The following is a 17,604-nucleotide window of genomic DNA, read 5'->3' as shown; positions in this document are numbered from 1 at the left end:
TTTTCTTTCCCCGTTTGCTGTTAGTGAACAGTTGTCTAGAACTGAATTCTTGTGTACCTCCAGAATCCATGTATATCAGTAATCCTTAAGTTTGGGTACTGTATTCTTATTTCTCACCTCATCCAGGCTATACTGGCATCAGTGGTTGTTGTAAATTTAAAGGGAATCTACAAGCAGTTCATGGATATTCCAGCACTATGGAGATCAAACAAAATCGATCTGGTAAGAAATATTCCTTTACCCCATCTGACTGTTTCTTCAAAGGGTAACAAACCCTAAATTAGAAATGTTTAAATGAATGATTGCATAACAAAAGTAGTTGCTGATATCAGTCACATCTATGTATATAAATGTACCTGGAGACACAAACTAGTATTCGTGGGGTCAGGAAGTTTTTTTTTTTTTTAATTTCCTGTCAATCCACTGAGGTACTACAACAGATAATAGTAGACATCTTTAACTGTATGGTACATGGTGATGTACAGCAGGGCTGAAAACTTTCTCAGGCTGTGAGTGGGTTTGTCATGGAGCGGTCATCTCTTTACGTTGATGTGTTCTCATCTTACAGATGGTTTGGTTGGTGACCTTTACAGCTACAATACTCCTAAACTTGGACCTGGGTCTGGCTGTGTCAATAGCGTTTTCCCTTTTGACCGTCATATTCAGGACCCAATGGTTAGTACAATTTATTCCACCAATAATTTACAAAGATGTAACTGTAGATGTAGCAGAGCTGAGTTTCTCGTCATACCACGGTTTTTTGTTTTTGTTTTGTTTTTTTGCATTTTGATTTGATGTGGTAGAATGTTTTGTTGCAGCCCTATGTAAAAGGACATATAATGCATTATGATTTGTTATTACCATCATAAAGCATTAATACAGGTACATTTTTATTTGATACTCCCACAACATTTGGTCATCTGTTCTCTCACAGGCCTCACTACTCAATGCTTGGGCAAGTTTCCAGTACAGACATTTACAGAGATATGTCGCAATATAAGCAGGTACGTTGATTTAAATGGTTACTCAACCACTAAATATTGACAGGCTGTGTGAATTCTATATTTTGGGTAAAGGTAACCCTTCCATACCTAGTGTTTCTTACTTGAAGCCAACTTCCTACTAAGTTAAAGGGGTTGTCCTAGCTCGCTCCTCAGCTTTCTCTGCTCCTCTGGCCTGTTTGCAGTGCTGTAGGTGTTTGTGAAAGCCAAAAAAAGCCAAAGTGGGGATGTTACACAATTTATGTAACTCCCTTTGACTTTAATGTAACCCCTCTAGCCATGCCATTTACGTAGCTTCCAGAGTTATGTAAATAGAGTATCCTGCTGGACTACGCCATTTGGTTACTTCCCCACTTTGACTGTTTTGGGCTTTCCTGACCACCTCCAGTGCTGCAACAGGCCAGAGGAGTGGAAAAGCCATATTCCCGTTTCTGCCTTAGCACTGTGTCTATATACCATGACCAAGGTAAAGTACATTTTTGGCACCCACCCTAGATATTACTATGCTGAATACATGTCTAATAAATCTTTGGTATTTATCCTGTAGGCTTTCCAGATTCCCGGTATTAAGATCTTCAGGTCTTCATGTACTCTTTACTTTGCTAATGCCGAATTATACGCAAATGCTGTTAAAAAAATGGTGGGTACGTAGATTCCTAAGAATGAATCCCATGTCTCCCCTCTTTTGCTTCAGTGTTTGTTTCCTTCTTCCAGTGTGGTATTGATGTGGATAAACTGATTGAGCTGAAGAAGAAAGAAGCTAAAAAAAAGCAGCAGCTGAAGGAAAAGGCAGAGAAAGAGGAGAAGAAAGGGTTAAAGAAGCAGAAGAAGAAGTCTGAGATTGCACAAGAAAAAGTATGTACTACTCAATTTCTACAACTGATGGGACAGCTGTCTTATAGTAAAATTCTCTTTGTTGGCCATAGCAACCAGAACTTTGGTAAAATTTAAATCCCAGCTCTGGTTGCTATGGACAACAAAGACAATCTAGAAGATAGCTTCATAAATCTCCACTATGTCATTATTTATATGTACATATAATCTACTTGAAAAGTTACTTTTGTAAGTAAATTACTTGTCTTGTTCTGATTCTATATTGTAGTCCACAGCTGTATTCCCAGTTGTTTGTCACAGGCACACTCCTAACAGCTTAGCTGGGCGTCTATACTGCAGACACAGATGGTTTTTCCTGATTACTGTACATTTGACACAAAGATTTCCAGCATGCAAATCTTTTGAACATGTTATATGCAAATACTGAACAAGCAGGGGTGGCTGGGAAATTGTAGCTCTGAGGTCTACAGCATTGTGAATACAGCTCCTGGGCTATACAGGCTATAATCCAAGATACATTTAGTATATGTATTTACAAAGTGAGTTAAGTTTTTGTCTAAATTTAGATGAGTCATTCCAAGATTAAGTTATCCCCCTATCTACAGGATAGCGGATAACTAGATGATTGTTGGAGGTCTGACCACTGGGACCCCCACTGATGACTAAAATGGAGGTTCATGGTCCCGCTTATGAATGGAGTAGCAGTGTGCAAGCTAGACTGCTGCTCCTTTCACCCTCTATGGTCAGGGTTGTATATACAGCTTGTGCTGCCCTAGGCACTCGAACCGATTCCACAAGTACTAGACTTTATGTCACAAATACACATTAAAAAAATCACCAGTTGCATGCAGATTTTCTTGCAGAATCACCGTAAATCTCAATGACAAATTCACAACATAATGGGGAGGAATTTACAAAGACTTGCATATCGTACACGTTGTGATAAATCCAGGCAGCCTCAGAAATCTACACCAGCTCCGAGCTAGCATAAATTTTAACTTCAATTTATGCCTTATGACTCTTTACTGAAAAGCGCCAAGCGCAGACTTTAATCACTCCTTCAATAAGCGTGCTGCGTCTGATACACTGCTAAGCACAGAACTTTGGTGCCTAATTACAAGCGCATTCCTGTCTGTGGGAATCTCAAACATAGCCGAGTGCTGTACGAGAGAAGTCCTGTATAGAGTTAATGAAGCGTCACTAAACATGCATGCCACCACTGCATTCACTCAGGGGAGAAGGGACTCCGTTCTTATTCTAGTTATCCCCTATCCTGTGGATAGAGTATACATTTTAACATATAAGCCCCTTTTTAAGTATTTATTTATTTATGCAAATGGTATTCAAAAATGGGCATGCTCTTTAAAACGAATCTTTCATCCCCAAATTTATATCATATACCTTCCTTACCAGCTGAGTAGAAACCATCAACAAGCAGGCAGGATGCTGTTTTGGCTTTATTTTAATTCTAGTTCTGGCTTGTATAAATATCCAGAGCATCAGTTCATCAGCCTATACACATTTACAGACAGTCAATGTTTTAATACATTTTTCTAGGTTACTTCTTGTCCCTTATGGATAAACACATTGGCTTTGATTTATTAATCTGTATGAGACCAAAAGAATCTGGTTTTCCCAACCAATCACAGCTCAGTGTTTATTTTACCAGAGCTATTAGTGAAATAAAAGCTGAACTGAATGGTTGCTATGAATTTTATTTATTTTTAATGTTTATTCATTTGATCCGGTTATGATTTATTTATTTTTTTTCCCCCATGCACAGGAGCTTGAATACATCCATTCACACAACATTGTTGTCAGGGAATCACAGATTGAAGTTTTAGGCAATGAAGTTCTGGAGGAGACCACATTAAACAGTGTGGAACCCAACAAATGTCCCTTCCACTCGCTCATCCTGGATCTCAGCACTGTCAGCTTTGTGGATACAGTCAGCATTAAGATCTTGAAGAATGTAAGCCATGTATGACTTGTGTCTGATGTATGACTATGTTCTTCTTCCTTTCACATATATGAAACCTATGTAAGAGTTCCTTTTCGTTGTCAGTGGCGTCACAATGCTCGCAGTTGCGAACGGGACCCTTAGCTTCTCGGCCACTAACCATATTTGCCAAAAGTCCTGAATTCTTCTGTTATATGTGGCTGCAAGCAGGACTGTAGTGTTTGACACTGTCAGCAGCCCTTGCGTCGTGAAAGAAAAAATCTTCTGCAAAGGTTGCCAGGGAGCAGCAAATGTTGTGCCATTTCTCTGGACCTTGTAAGTATGCTGGACCTTGTCACAGCACAATGCAGTTTAGTGTTCATGCTGAGCTCACATCACCCGGAAATGACATGGTCCAGCATTCTGACAAGGCCCAGAGAATGGCACAACACCAGAAACCAACATTGGCATACACTGGCACACAAGATGAGAAGACGCCATCATGCCTGCTAAAGTGAGGCAGTAGACTGGTGAGGAAAAATTGTGTACAACACTGGACTAAGGGTGGGTACACACCGCGATTTTGCTATACGGTTTCGGCATACGTTTTCATCAAAAAAACGTATGCAACCGTACAGAAAACCGTGCCCATAGACTTCCCATTCAAACCATATGCACCATAATGTATACGGTTGTCTCCGTTTTTCAAAGCATACGGTTTTTTACCTTTTTTTTTTTTCCCCCGGACAGAAAACCGGTGAAAAACCGTATTAAACCATATATGTGTTTTTTTTTTTTACATGGGAGACAATGGGAACCGTACAGAACCGTATGTGCCTACAGTTCCATCCAGTTTGCACCATACGGTTTTTGACTTTGCACAGTTTTTTTTCCCTTGAAATTTCAATCAAACAAGTGAAACTTTATTCATAATGGAGTGAAAAGTTTAAAAAGTATACGTTTTTTTTTCTTAAAAAACGGATGCAACCGGACATTAATTTTTCAAACCGTAAACAGTTTTTAACCGTATACAGATAAAAATTTGTACACACGTTTTGATACAGTTTAGTCAGGTTTTGAGGAATACGTTATTTTATCAAAAACCTGATACGGGAACTGTATTGCAAAAACGTGGTGTGAACCCAGCCTTAGAATGAAAATTAGTGAGTACGCTGGCCTACTCAAGGGTTGTATTTACAGCTGCCCTAGGCATGCAGGTCAATTTACAACCTTGTTAGGGCGACTTTACAAATTGCTTTTGTTGCGGATTTACAATAGATCTCCCCTATACACAAGATGTGGTGAAATCAATAACAGTGACTCCTCAACTTACAATGGCCTCAACATACAATGGTCTTTTCTGGACCATTGTAACTTGAAACCACTCAGCATACAATGCTACAGACAGTCCAGATCTGTGAAACGTGTCAATGGCTGGAGGAACTGACCAATCAGAATGGGCATTCACTCATAAAACCCCTGCACTGACTGGCTGTCTGGTAGCGCCTACAGCACAGGGAGGTATTACATGTTCTGTTTTGTGCCACAGTTAGCTGCTTCTTTGAACACCAGGTAAGGGCAGCTCCATGTTACTGAAGAAGCTCCTGTCCTCTACATAGATAGTGATTTACAGTTCCCAGCAGATCTTTCTTACTTTTATATGTAAGGACTTGCTTCATGTGTATTAGTTATCTACTTATTTTTGTTTAATCCTCACTTGTTTTCCTATTTTTGGTCTCAACATACAATGGTTTCAACATACAATGGTCATCCTAGAACCAATTAATATTGTAACTTGAGGGACCACTGTACAAATCCACAAAATAGTGAGAATGCTGCGGCTGTAAATCTGCAGGTAAAAATTAGCAATAATAAAAACAATATGGGCAACTCAACAACAAAGACTGTATGAGGTTAACTGGGTACACCTGTACTCACAGGTGTGAGAAAAATTCTAGAGACAATATAAAAGAGAATCCCAGTCCCCAAATACCTCAACCAAAATCGATGTACAATGGATACTTGGTAAAAATAAGTTTTATTGTAATATACAATTGTTGCATATAAATATAGTCACAGGGCCCATGTGATACACAGATATTCAATTCAGACATATAATGTTTAAAAAAAAAGGGAAAGGGGACCTGGATATAACCTGCAAAGGAAAAAGAAATAGAAAATATGTCCCAATGAACTAGTAATATAGTTACATAGTTAGTACGGTCGAAAAAAGACATATGTCCATCAAGTTCAACCAGGGAATTAAGTTCAACCAGGGAATTAAGACATATAGTCCTGTATTAAAAGAAGGTCCTATGATGGTATAATAGTCTTAGATGTCAGAAAAATAGATGTACTAGATAGTCCAAGTGCAATTGAGTAGCAAGTTCATAAGATGCTAGAACAAAATGGAAGAGCGCTCATAGCACAAAACCACCTATAGGTAATCCATCAATGAAACTTGTAACTCTTACCATAGGAGGTTGTGTGGACTAACGCACAACAATGTTCAGCGTGAATGAGCAATAAGCCCGGTCTGCAGCCTCCCCGACCAAACGAACAATAGCAGGTGAAGACTTCCAAGGGAGGAGGAGTGGGGTTCAACGGCGCTGACCAGGAGCAAGCACATCAGGTGGAATAAGGTTTATTGGATAAAAGAATGCAACGCGTTTCACCACACTGATGTGCTTGCTCCTGGTCAGCGCCGTTGAACCCCACTCCTCCCTTGGAAGTCTTCACCTGCCATAATAGGATGCGACCTACAGCAATGTAATACAGAGCAGGATCACCAAATATGATACATACAGTTGGTACTATGTACCGCTCACCACTTCAGGTGCAGATGTAGATCAATGACACACTGTATGCCAATCGTCAGCTCCGCTGGTCAGATGCGATGGTTCCTTGGTCACACCAATCGGTCCTCAGCCCAAGGCGTGGATGGTGAGTCTCGGCAGAGTCTGCATCTGATGTCACCAGTCAGCTGATCGATCCCCGGCTAGTGATTGTAAAGTGCTGGAGATTGTGAAGCCCTGGAGGTACAAAGCGCCTGTATTGCATGGCACCGATATTACAGGACACTGATGTTAATAGAATCACTAGTGTCACAAAATGCTTATCGATGTAACAATGTGAGCTTGCTTCAGTGTGTACCAACTTCAATAAAGATGTTGATCCTATACAGAAGGTGATATGGTCACAATCCAGGACATTGATCAAAAAGCAAAAAAGTCCATCCTCTGCAGTTTTGTATGAACAATGTTCAAATAGAGCAGATTAAAAAACATCCAGATAAAAGGCCAAAAGTGTTTTGGATGTGGACAAATATGTTCTAACCCCTTCCTCAGTGGCTGTGAATGGCTGCGATCGGTGTGACCGGACGCTGTCTGCACTGAGGTAGCTTGCATACAGTACCAGTAACCATCGCAGCTGACCAGCTAACACCAGCAGAGCTGACGGTCGGCATACATCTGAGCGATGCGGTGTGTCATCGATCTAAATCTTAAGTGTGGTACCAATTGTATGCATCATATTTGGTGATCATGCTCTGAATTACATTGATGTAGGTCGCATCCTATTATGAACTGGCTACTCAATTGCACTTGGACTATCTAGTACGTCTATTTTTCTGACATCTAAGACTATTATACCATCATAGGACCTTCTTTTAATACAGGACTATATGATTACTAGTTCATTGGGACTTTTTTCTATTTCTTTTTCCTTTGCAGGTTATATCCAGGTCCCCTTTCCCTTTTTTAAACATTATATGTCTGAATTGGATATCTTTGTATCACGTGGTCCCTGTGACTAATTATATGTATATGTGACATAATTTTATTTTACAATAAAACGTTTTTGTTTTTTTTAACAAGTATCCATTGTACATCCATTTTGGTTGAGGTATTTGAGGACTGGGATTCTCTTTTATATTGTCTCCAAAAATTTCCAATTGTTCTGACCCATGTAGAGTCAGCTAAAGGGGGGAAAGAGATTTTTTTTTCCTCTCCGGGCCACAGCATGGCACTTCAACAAATGTATTTACTATTTATTTCCCTCACTGAAGTGCTGCTCCACTCAACACTTCTGCAAAAGGCACAGGCCAACAGGTGCCTAATGGCAAATACAGCCCTGCACTGCTCTCACTTTTTTCTTTCTAAAGGTCATTTCCCCTATTGGACACCCCTTTGCTCACAACTGAGGGGAATGGCTGGTGAAGCTGGTGCAGAGCACTCTTGGAACTCGCTATTGTGGTGCCTGGAATGTTAAAACTTGTTTGCTTTTTTCAGTCGTGCACCATACATGAATATCACTGGACATATGTCTACACTTTTCTGTCGTCATCTATATAATTATAGCTCTGTTACAGGTTGGAGTGCTCAAAATGGATGAAATTCTTTCTTTTAAATGGTAAAATTCTGGCTACCCGCTGCTACCAGTAGGGGGAGTTCAGTGCATACAGATTTAAAGCACCACTGTAATTTGATTAAACTTTTGGCATGTTAACCAAACATGTCAAATGTTTTTAGATATCAGGTCTACCTCCTGAGTCCTGCTTCAATCATAATTTACAGATGGTTAAATTGTGCTGCTGAGTGTGCCTTACTTCCCAGAAGTCAATCAAATATGACCCTTTTACTACATATGCCAATGGAGCGTAAAGGTCCGCTGTGCCTGTAGGCTGGGGAGTAACTTATGATCACAGTGGGTCTCAGGAGTGAGATCAGGAGCAATCTAAACAATTGACCAGTCTGGACAACATGTCCAAAGCTTTCTCAAATGACAGTAATGCTTAAAATATCTTCTAATAGGTTCAACCTATTCAGAACTGATCAAAGATCCTTTTTCAAATGTGACTAAGCCAGCACAATTGTAATTTTTCTGATGCATTATTATAATGACAGAGACTCTAAATCATTGACACTGGCTAAGGAAGTACAGAGCTGTGTATAGCACCCCAAATTCTACCTCTTTGTACCAGTACACGGAGCCTTACACATGGCTATGTAAGATATACACTTTATAATTGATTACACAGGGAATTCCTTCCAATGTGGATGAATCTCCAGACATAGTGCTATCACCATTGTTATTTTCTATATATTTTAGAACAGTATTCTTAATTTTTTCCTTAGATATTTCGTGATTTTCAAGAAATTGATGTGACTGTCTATCTGGTTGGATGTCACGGTAGGTGATAAGGTCTTCCTATATAGTATAATTTTCTTATAATTTGGCAATGACCTAAACAAACCGCCCAGTCTGAAAAAATTGGTAGGGATTTTGGATTAGATATTGGGGATGATGGCTATCTGGATTATTCATCATTTTGTTAATACACAATAGCCAATTGTTGGACTTGCCCACCAGAAGTAAAAAACAAAATGAACACAACAATAATGTCCAGAAGACTGATGACAACCACCTGCCACTAGGATCAACTTGTTATGTGATGATTATCAAATACCTTAGGGCCTGCTCACACTATGGCATTTCCTTGTGGATTTAGCTTGCAGCAGACCCTTATTGATCTTAATAAATTTCTGCTGTTCAGTTCACACCATGAAACTTCTGTAGCGGAACTTTCAGTGCAGAATTGGGTTACCTTCAAGACGTAAAGGGGTACTCTGGGAGAAAACATATATATATTTTTTTTTTTTTATAAAGTGGTGCCAGAAAGTTATACAGATTGGTAAATTATTTCTATTAAAAAATCCTAATCCTTTCACTACTTATCAGTTGCTGTATAATACAGAGAAATGTATTTTTCTTTTTTAATACATTTTCTGTCTGACCACAGTGCTCTCTGCTGATACCTCTGTCCATTGCAGGAACTGTCCAGAGCAGGATAGGTTTGCTATGGGGAATTGTTTCTACTCTGGACAGTTCCTGCAATGGACAGAGGTGTCAGAAGAGAGCACTGTGGTCAGACAGAAAGGAAATTAAAAAGTAAATTAGCCTCCTCTGTAGTATACAGCAACTGATAAGTACCCTTTAAGGACCAAGCCCATTTTCACCTTAAGGACCAGAGCGTTTTTTTGCACATCTGACCACTGTCACTTTAACCCCTTAAGGACCGGAGGTTTTTCCGTTTTTGCATTTTCGTTTTTTGCTCCTTGCCTTTAAAAAATCATAACTCTTTCAAATTTACACCTAAAAATCCATATGATTGCTTATTTTTTGCGCCACCAATTCTACTTTGTATTGACGTCAGTCATTTTGCCCAAAAATCTATGGTGAAGCGGGAAAAAAAATCATTGTGCGACAAAATTAAAAAAATAAACGCTGTTTTGTAACTTTTGGGGGCTTCCGTTTCTACGTAGTACATTTTTCGGTAAAAATGACACCTGATATGTATTCTGTAGGTCCATACGATTAAAATGATACCCTACTTATATAGGTTTGATTTTGTCGGACTTCTGGAAAAAATCATAACTACATGCAGGAAAATTAATACGTTTAAAATTGTCATCTTCTGACCCCTATAACTTTTTTATTTTTCCGTGTATGGGGCGGTATGAGGGCTCATTTTTTGCGCCGTGATCTGAAGTTTTTAACGGTACCATTTTTGCATTGATAGGACTTATTGATCACTTTTTATTCATTTTTAAATGATATAAAAAGTGACCAAAAATGCACTATTTTGGACTTTGGAATTTTTTTGCGCGCACGCCATTGACCGAGCGGTTTAATTAATGATATATTTTTATAATTCGGACATTTCCGCACGCGGTGATACCACATATGTTTATTTTTATTTTTATTTACACTGTTTTTTTTTTTTTTTTATTGGAAAAGGGGGGTGATTCAAACTTTTAATAGGGGAGGAGTTAAATGATCTTTATTCACTTTATTTTTTTTCACTTTTTTTTTGCAGTGTTATAGGTCCCATAGGGACCTATAACACTGCACACACTGATCTTCTATGTTGATCACTGGTTTCTCATAAGAAACCAGTGATCAACGATTCTGCCGCATGACTGCTCATGCCTGGATCTCAGGCACTGAGCAGTCATTCGGCGATCGGAGAGCGAGGAGGCAGGAAGGGGCCCTCCCGCTGTCCTGTCAGCTGTTCGGGATGCCGCGATTAGCCGCGGCTATCCCGAACAGCTCGACTGAGCTAGTCGGGAACTTTCACTTTCACTTTTAGCCGCGCGGCTCAGCTCTGAGCGCGCGGCTAAAGGGTTAATAGCGCGCGGCGCCGCGATCGGCGCTGCGCGCTATTAGAGGCGGGTCCCGGCTTCACTATGACGCCGGGCCCGCCATGATATGACGCGGGGTTACTGTGTAACCCCGCGTTATATCAGAAGAGCAGGACCAAGGACGTACCGGTACGTCCTTGGTCCTTAAGGGGTTAAGCATTAATAACTCTAGGATGCTTTTACTTTTTTTTCGTGACATGTTATACTTTTTAATATAGTGATAAATTTTCGCTGATATTTGCTTCATTTTTTGGTGAGAAATTCCAAAATTTCATGAAAAATTAGAAAATGTTACATTTTTCTAACTTTGAAGCTCTATGCTTGTAAGGAAAATAGACATACACATTATATATATATATATATATATATATATATATATATTGATTCACATATACAATATGTCTACTTTATGTTTGATTTATAAAGTTGACATGTTTTTTACTTTTGGAAGACATCAGAGGGCTTCAAAGTTCAGCAGCAATTTTCCAATTTTTCTAAAAATTTGCAAAATCGGAATTTTTCAGGGACCAGTTCAGTTTTGAAGTGAATTTTAAGGGCCTTCATATTAGAAATACCCCATAAATTACCGCATTAGAAAAACTACACCCCTCAAAGTATTCAAAATGATATTCAGTAAGTGTGTTAACCCTTTGTGTTTCACAGGAATAGTAGCAAAGTGAAGGAGAAAATTCAAAATCTTAATTTTTTACACACTCACATGTTCTTGTAGACCCAGTTTTTGAATTTTTACAAGGGGCAAAAGGAGAGAACTCCCCCCAAAAATTTGTAACCCAATTTCTCTCAAGTAAGGAAATACCGTATTTATCGGGGTATACCACGCACCGGCCTATATCACGCACCCTCATTTTACCAAGGATATTTGGGTAAAAAAAGCTTTTTACCCAAATATCCTTGGTAAAATGAGGGTGCGTGTGTGTGCATGCGTATACCCCGATACACTGTTTCTGACCCCGCAGAAGCCCCCAGGAAAGGCAGGGGGAGAGAGGCCGTTGCTGCCCGCTTCTCTCCTCCTGCCTTTCCTGGGGTCTAGAGCCCTGCTGCCGCCGCTTCTCTCCCGCTGGCTATCGGCGCCGCTGCCCGTTCTCTCCCCCTGACTATCGGTGCCGGTGCCCCATTGCGGGCGCCGATAGCCAGGGGGAGAGAAGTGGCGCCGACAATGGGGCAGCGGTGCCGATAGCCAGGGGGAGAGAAGGGACAGCGGCATCCATGCCCCGTTGCCTCCCCCATCCCCGGTTGTATAATTACCTATTGCCGGGGCCGGGTCCGCGCTGCTTCAGGCCTCCGGTATGTGTCCCCTGCGCCGTTGCTATGCACTGCACGGCGTGGCGCAATGATGAGTGACGTGATTGCGTCTCGCAGCGCATAGCAACGACGCAGGGGACGCACACCGGAGGCCTGAAGCAGCGCGGACCCGACCCCGGCAACAAGTAATTATACAACCGGGGATGGGGGAGGCAACGGGGCAGCGGCGCCGGCAATGGGTGCCGCTGCCCCTTCTCTCCCCCTGTCTGCCGGCGCCGCTGCCCCATTGCCGGCGCCGCTTCTCTCCCCCTGGCTATCGACGCCGGCAATGGGGCAACAGGCAGGGGCAGAGAAGCAGGCAGCGACGGCAGGTCTCTGCACCTGCAAAGCCGCTGCAGTTCATTGATTTAAAGCGCCCGCTTTAAATCATTGAACTGCAGCGACTTATGGGCGTATAATACGCAGATAGACTTTAGGCTAAAAAATTTTGGCTAAAAAGTGTGTGTTATACGCCGATAAATATGGTACCTCATGTGTACGTAAAGTGTTCGGCGGGCACAGAAGGGAAAGAGCGACAATGGGATTTTGGAGAGTGAGTTTTTCTGAAATGGTTTATGGGGGGCATGTCGCATTTAGGAAGCCCCTATGGTGCCAGAACAGCAAAAAAAAAACACGTGTTTTGGAAACTACCACCCCCCCCCCCCAAGGAACGTAACAAGGGGTCCAGTGAGCCTTAACACCCCACAGGTGTTTGATGACTTTTCGTTAAAGTTGGATGTGTAAATGAATTTTTTTTTTTTCACTAAAATGCTGGTTTCCCCCAAATTTTACATTTTTACAAGGGGTAATAGAAGAAAATGCCCCCCAAAACTTGTAACCCCATCTCTTCTGAGTATGGAAATACCCCATATGTGGATGTCAAGTGCACTTCGGGTGCACTACAATGATCAGAAGAGAATGAGTCACATTTACCTTTTGGAAAGCAAATTTTGCTGAAATGGTTTTTGGGGGGCATGTCGCATTTAAGAAGCCCCCATGATGCAAGAACATTTTCACAAGTGGTAATAGGAGAAAATGTCACTGTAAATTTGTAAATACATTTCTTTGGAGAAAGGACATGCCTCATATCTGGACGTAAACTGCTCTGCGGGTGGGCAGTCAGGGGCCTTGAGCCTGTACTGAGCTACCTATGGAGCCAGAACAGCAGCCCCCCCCCCCCCCTCAAGGAGCGTTACATGGGGTACACTAAGTTACTAAAGTGAGGTACAGTAGGCCCTAAAATGACAAAATAGGTTATGTTCCCAGAATGATGACCCAGAGCATAGCCAAAACTAAAAAATATGCCCACCCCAAACCCTATGCTCTGAATCATCATTCTGGGAATGTGATGTGTGTGGCCGTCCCTAACCTGTTGTCTCAAATGCGCACCCCGCTCAGGTGGAGAGAGAGCGCTACGTATTTGAGGCAACATAAAAAGTCCCCGATGATAGTGACTCAGCGATCCATGACCCATTTTTGGAAAAAAATACCCTCAGAGGTCTTATCAGTTTTTTTTTTTTTTTAACATTTTATTTTTATTTATTTATTTATTTTTTTTGATGGAAGAGTTTTTTTTGGGAAATTTAGTGGTTAAAATTTGGAATGTACTCTGGACATTGGGGTCAAATGATGGGAAATGAAAAGGGAAAATTTAGCACTTCATGGAAGTGTGATACTCCCTGAAGCAGTTTTTAATGCAGAGGCCCGGATGATCGGTGCAAGTGTCACATTGAGCGGTGGTGTCCTTCCGAATCCCCCTCCTGTGACACTTACCTGGAAAGTGCTGGTCTGGGACGATCCTGGCGCCTTTATTTCCAGTTCCTTGGGAACTCCGGCCTGCTCTTTTCCGGTCGCCAAAGATCATGGCCTTTTAGGACTTTTTGTTGGAACTGGAGGAATGTCCCTGTGTTGCCAGCGTACTGGGACAGTACAAAAGAGTTGTACATGGCAACCTGTACCAAGTAGACTGCAACTTTTTTGTACCATACCCGTGTTTTCCGCATGGCCATGTATGGCTTGAGGACTTGATCAGAGAGATCAACTCCCCCCATATACTGATTGTAGTCCAGAATACAATCAGGCTTGAGGACCGTTGTTGTGGTACCTCGCACAGGGACAGGTGAGCTGAATTGTGGTCAGCATAAGGACATCCCTCTTAGCCTTATACCTGACCACAGGTTTTCATGTGTAAGGGCACGGGACTCACCCTTGGGCATAGGTGTCTGGAGTGAATTTAGAGGGAGGCCTCTCTGGTTCTTCCACACAGTCCCACAAGCAGACGTGGCTCTGGTACAGGTATGCCCTTGGTCCTTAAGTACCCTAAGTGGTTAAAGGAGAAATGCGGCGCATAACTTTTACCTTTCCTTGTGCCGGGGCTGCAAAAATGAAACAAACAAAAACTTTAACTCTCCTTCCTATGTTCCCCCATTGCGCCGATATCTGCATCCTGTTCCTCCAGAGCTGCTCTGCTATTCTAGGCTCGGAACGACACACTGCAGTCAGTGTATCACCGGCCGCAGCGATGTCCCGCCTCGACCGGTAATAGGCTGAGCGCACTGTCATGTAAGGAGCCCGGGCAGCAGGGAGAAGGCGGGGCCCAGGCTCCTTACATGACACTGCTCTCAGCCTATTACTGGCCGAGGCGGGACATCGCTGTGGCCACCGATACGCTGACTGCACTGTGACGTTCAGAGCCTAAGAAGCAGGGAGCCGAGCAGTGCCAGAAGACCAGGATATCAGCACAACGGGGAAACGAAGGAACGTGAGTTAAAGTTTTTTTTTTTTTTTTTTCGTTTTTGCAGCTCAGGCACAATGAAAGGTAAAGCTGTGGAACATATTTAACCTTTTAGCGGAATATGCCAGTGAAGTCACGACACACTGCTGTATATTTTTTTTCAAATCAACTGGTGACAGAACGTTAAACAGATTTGTAAACTGCAAGTGCCCTGCGGTCTTTAGTTTCCTATTGTTATAATTGTTATTCATACTCTTATCCATACTTTTAAATAAATTGAATATCATTCTTTCGAATATTTTTTTTACTTAGAGGTCCACTTACTTATGATTAAACCTCCTTTAATTTTCCCTTGGGTAGTGGATTAGCTGCACCTCAGTACTAAAATAGGTGCTAAAAGTGAGCTGCACTCCCATCGTTAGAAATTCAGATTTGTAAATTACTAAAAAAAAATCCCAACACTTCAAGTACTTATCAGCTGCTGTATGCTTCAGAGGAAGTTGAGTAGTTCTTTTGAGTCTGACCACAGTGCTTTCTGCTGACTCTTCTGTCTGTGTCAGGAACTGTCCAGAACAGGAGAGGTTTGCTATGGGGATTTACTCCAACTCTGGACAGTTCCTGACACAGACAGAGGTGTCAGCAGAGAGCACTGGTGTCAGACTGAGAGGCACTATACAACTTCCTCTGTAGCATACAGCAGCTGATAGGTACTGGAAGGATTAAGATTTTGTAATCGAAGTAATTCACAAATCAGTTAAACTTTCTGGAGCCAGTTGATATAAAAAAAATTGTTTTCCGGCGGAGTACCCCAAGTGCTGATTCCGGAGGAGGCTGCTGTAATCGGAATCTGCACAGAATTTCCATTTGAAAATTCTTAGTGGAATTTTTCTAGTTTAGTCATTTATGGCCTTATCCTTCCTTAATTATATGTTGCATTAGGATGCATGTAAAAGGGTATATGCACATATTCTATAAAGATGGAGGGTGCCCCCCCCCCCCCCCCCCCCCCCCATTATTATGTCCACTTTTGGGCCCAAGGAACCTCAGAGCAATATTGTTAGCACCAATCGGACTGTTCTGGTGAATAACATTTAGAATTTTTAATGTCTATCTTTTACAGAGAATGTTCTAGAACAACTGGAATGTGGGAATTTCTTCAGTAAGACCATCACTAAACATCAGCTATTTTTTTCCATCCATGATGCTGTCACTTATATTTTAAGGATCCATCGTAATAAGCTGGTGGAAGAAGAAAATGTAAGTGTTTGCATGTATTTTCATCTGTTTCTTTTAAATACTAAAAAGAGCACCACAGCCTCATATGTCAAGTGCAAAGAAAAAAAGATAATTTCTTCCACTTACATGTAAGTAATAGAAATGACAATAATTATTCGGCACAATAATATCTAGTAAGTATTCTAGTGTTCAACCTTAACTCTTTAGCTACATTTTTTATTCTCAACAAGAGAAGCAAATGAAGTGGCACCGGTACCTGTATAACTCCAGCTCCACGAGATGGACAGTATAACATTCGGGCTCACACCAGATCAAATCAGCTGACGGCTGTGCTAGGACGATAGGAGACCCAGTCAATATAAGTATAGAATAAGAGAAAAACAGGCATCCTGCACTCACCGTCAAAATTCTGATCAAACAGCTCCCTTCTCGGGCTGGTCGGTCCGGCACGTCAGGCAAAGATAGTGTGGGGCGCTCAGAGCGCCCCACACTATCTTTGCCTGACGTGCCGGACCGACCAGCCCGAGATGGGAGCTGTTTGATCAGAATTTTGACGGTGAGTGCAGGACGCCTGTTTTTCTCTTATCCTATACTTACATTTTTTATTCTGCTTTTTATATATTCATGATTACACGAGAAAACAATCATAAATCCACTAACTGCACATGTGTTATTTATTATTGCAGTCTTGGTCTACAAAGATATGAAAGCAACGATTTTCTACCAGCGCTCTTTATATGAATAACCCGATTCTAGGTGTTCAGGATAACACATGGACATTACAGCTGCATAAACTGCCAAGTAAGGGCTTTCCCTAGTGGCCGGATTATGTGATATGCCACTTCACTGTCTTTGAGAATCAAACAAAAGGAACCATCTACTGCTGCAACCGATGAATGATAAGGAGAAAATACATATCCCTCGTGCACAGATGGGAGACCATGTATTAAATCGGCATTAAACTGGTGCTACCATTTTATTTTGGTGCTACCATTTTATATTTAAAATGTAATAAAACATGTTTTGTGCTAATATTCCTGTCTGCTATGTAATGTGTGCCAAGTGATATTGGTAGCAGAAGTAGGACTATAGAGGCAAAAAAAAAAAAAGTTGTGTTGTAGAAATAAGGTAGATGTCCAAGCTTGAAAAATAGGGTCAGTTTTGTTTTACTGAAAAACAGTGCCCCTCTTGTCTATGTCTGGTATCGTAATAATAGACACTACAGTGGTCCTGCAAGTTACAATAGTAAGTTCCAGAATGAACTTTGTATGTTGAAACTACCGCATCTTGATACCATACTGCTATGGAAAACTAGTAATTTGGTTTATAGTCTCCAAAATTTTAACCTAAAATAAA

The 17,604-nt window shown here is 41.3% G+C and overlaps 1 protein-coding gene across 5 annotated transcripts in view; it reads left to right on the top strand.

The window, feature by feature from the left end:
* Window positions 1-17,275, top strand: part of LOC130276014 (solute carrier family 26 member 6-like) — a 61,324-nt gene extending 44,049 nt beyond the window's left edge. For all 5 annotated transcript variants that reach the window (XM_056524806.1, XM_056524802.1, XM_056524805.1 and 2 more), the window contains 9 exons: window positions 127-222; window positions 569-675; window positions 935-1,004; window positions 1,549-1,641; window positions 1,716-1,856; window positions 3,619-3,807; window positions 8,910-8,964; window positions 16,133-16,269; window positions 16,935-17,275. In XM_056524806.1, the coding sequence (XP_056380781.1) occupies window positions 127-222; window positions 569-675; window positions 935-1,004; window positions 1,549-1,641; window positions 1,716-1,856; window positions 3,619-3,807; window positions 8,910-8,964; window positions 16,133-16,269; window positions 16,935-16,955 (909 nt within the window). In that variant the 3' untranslated portion in view covers window positions 16,956-17,275. The remainder of the gene's footprint in view (window positions 1-126; window positions 223-568; window positions 676-934; window positions 1,005-1,548; window positions 1,642-1,715; window positions 1,857-3,618; window positions 3,808-8,909; window positions 8,965-16,132; window positions 16,270-16,934) is intronic.
* The last annotated feature ends 329 nt before the right edge of the window (window positions 17,276-17,604 follow it).

The sequence above is a fragment of the Hyla sarda genome, chromosome 6, assembly GCF_029499605.1.
Source record: "Hyla sarda isolate aHylSar1 chromosome 6, aHylSar1.hap1, whole genome shotgun sequence".
Lineage (NCBI taxonomy): Eukaryota > Metazoa > Chordata > Amphibia > Anura > Hylidae > Hyla > Hyla sarda.
This window is presented reverse-complemented; position numbering and strand designations above follow the sequence as displayed.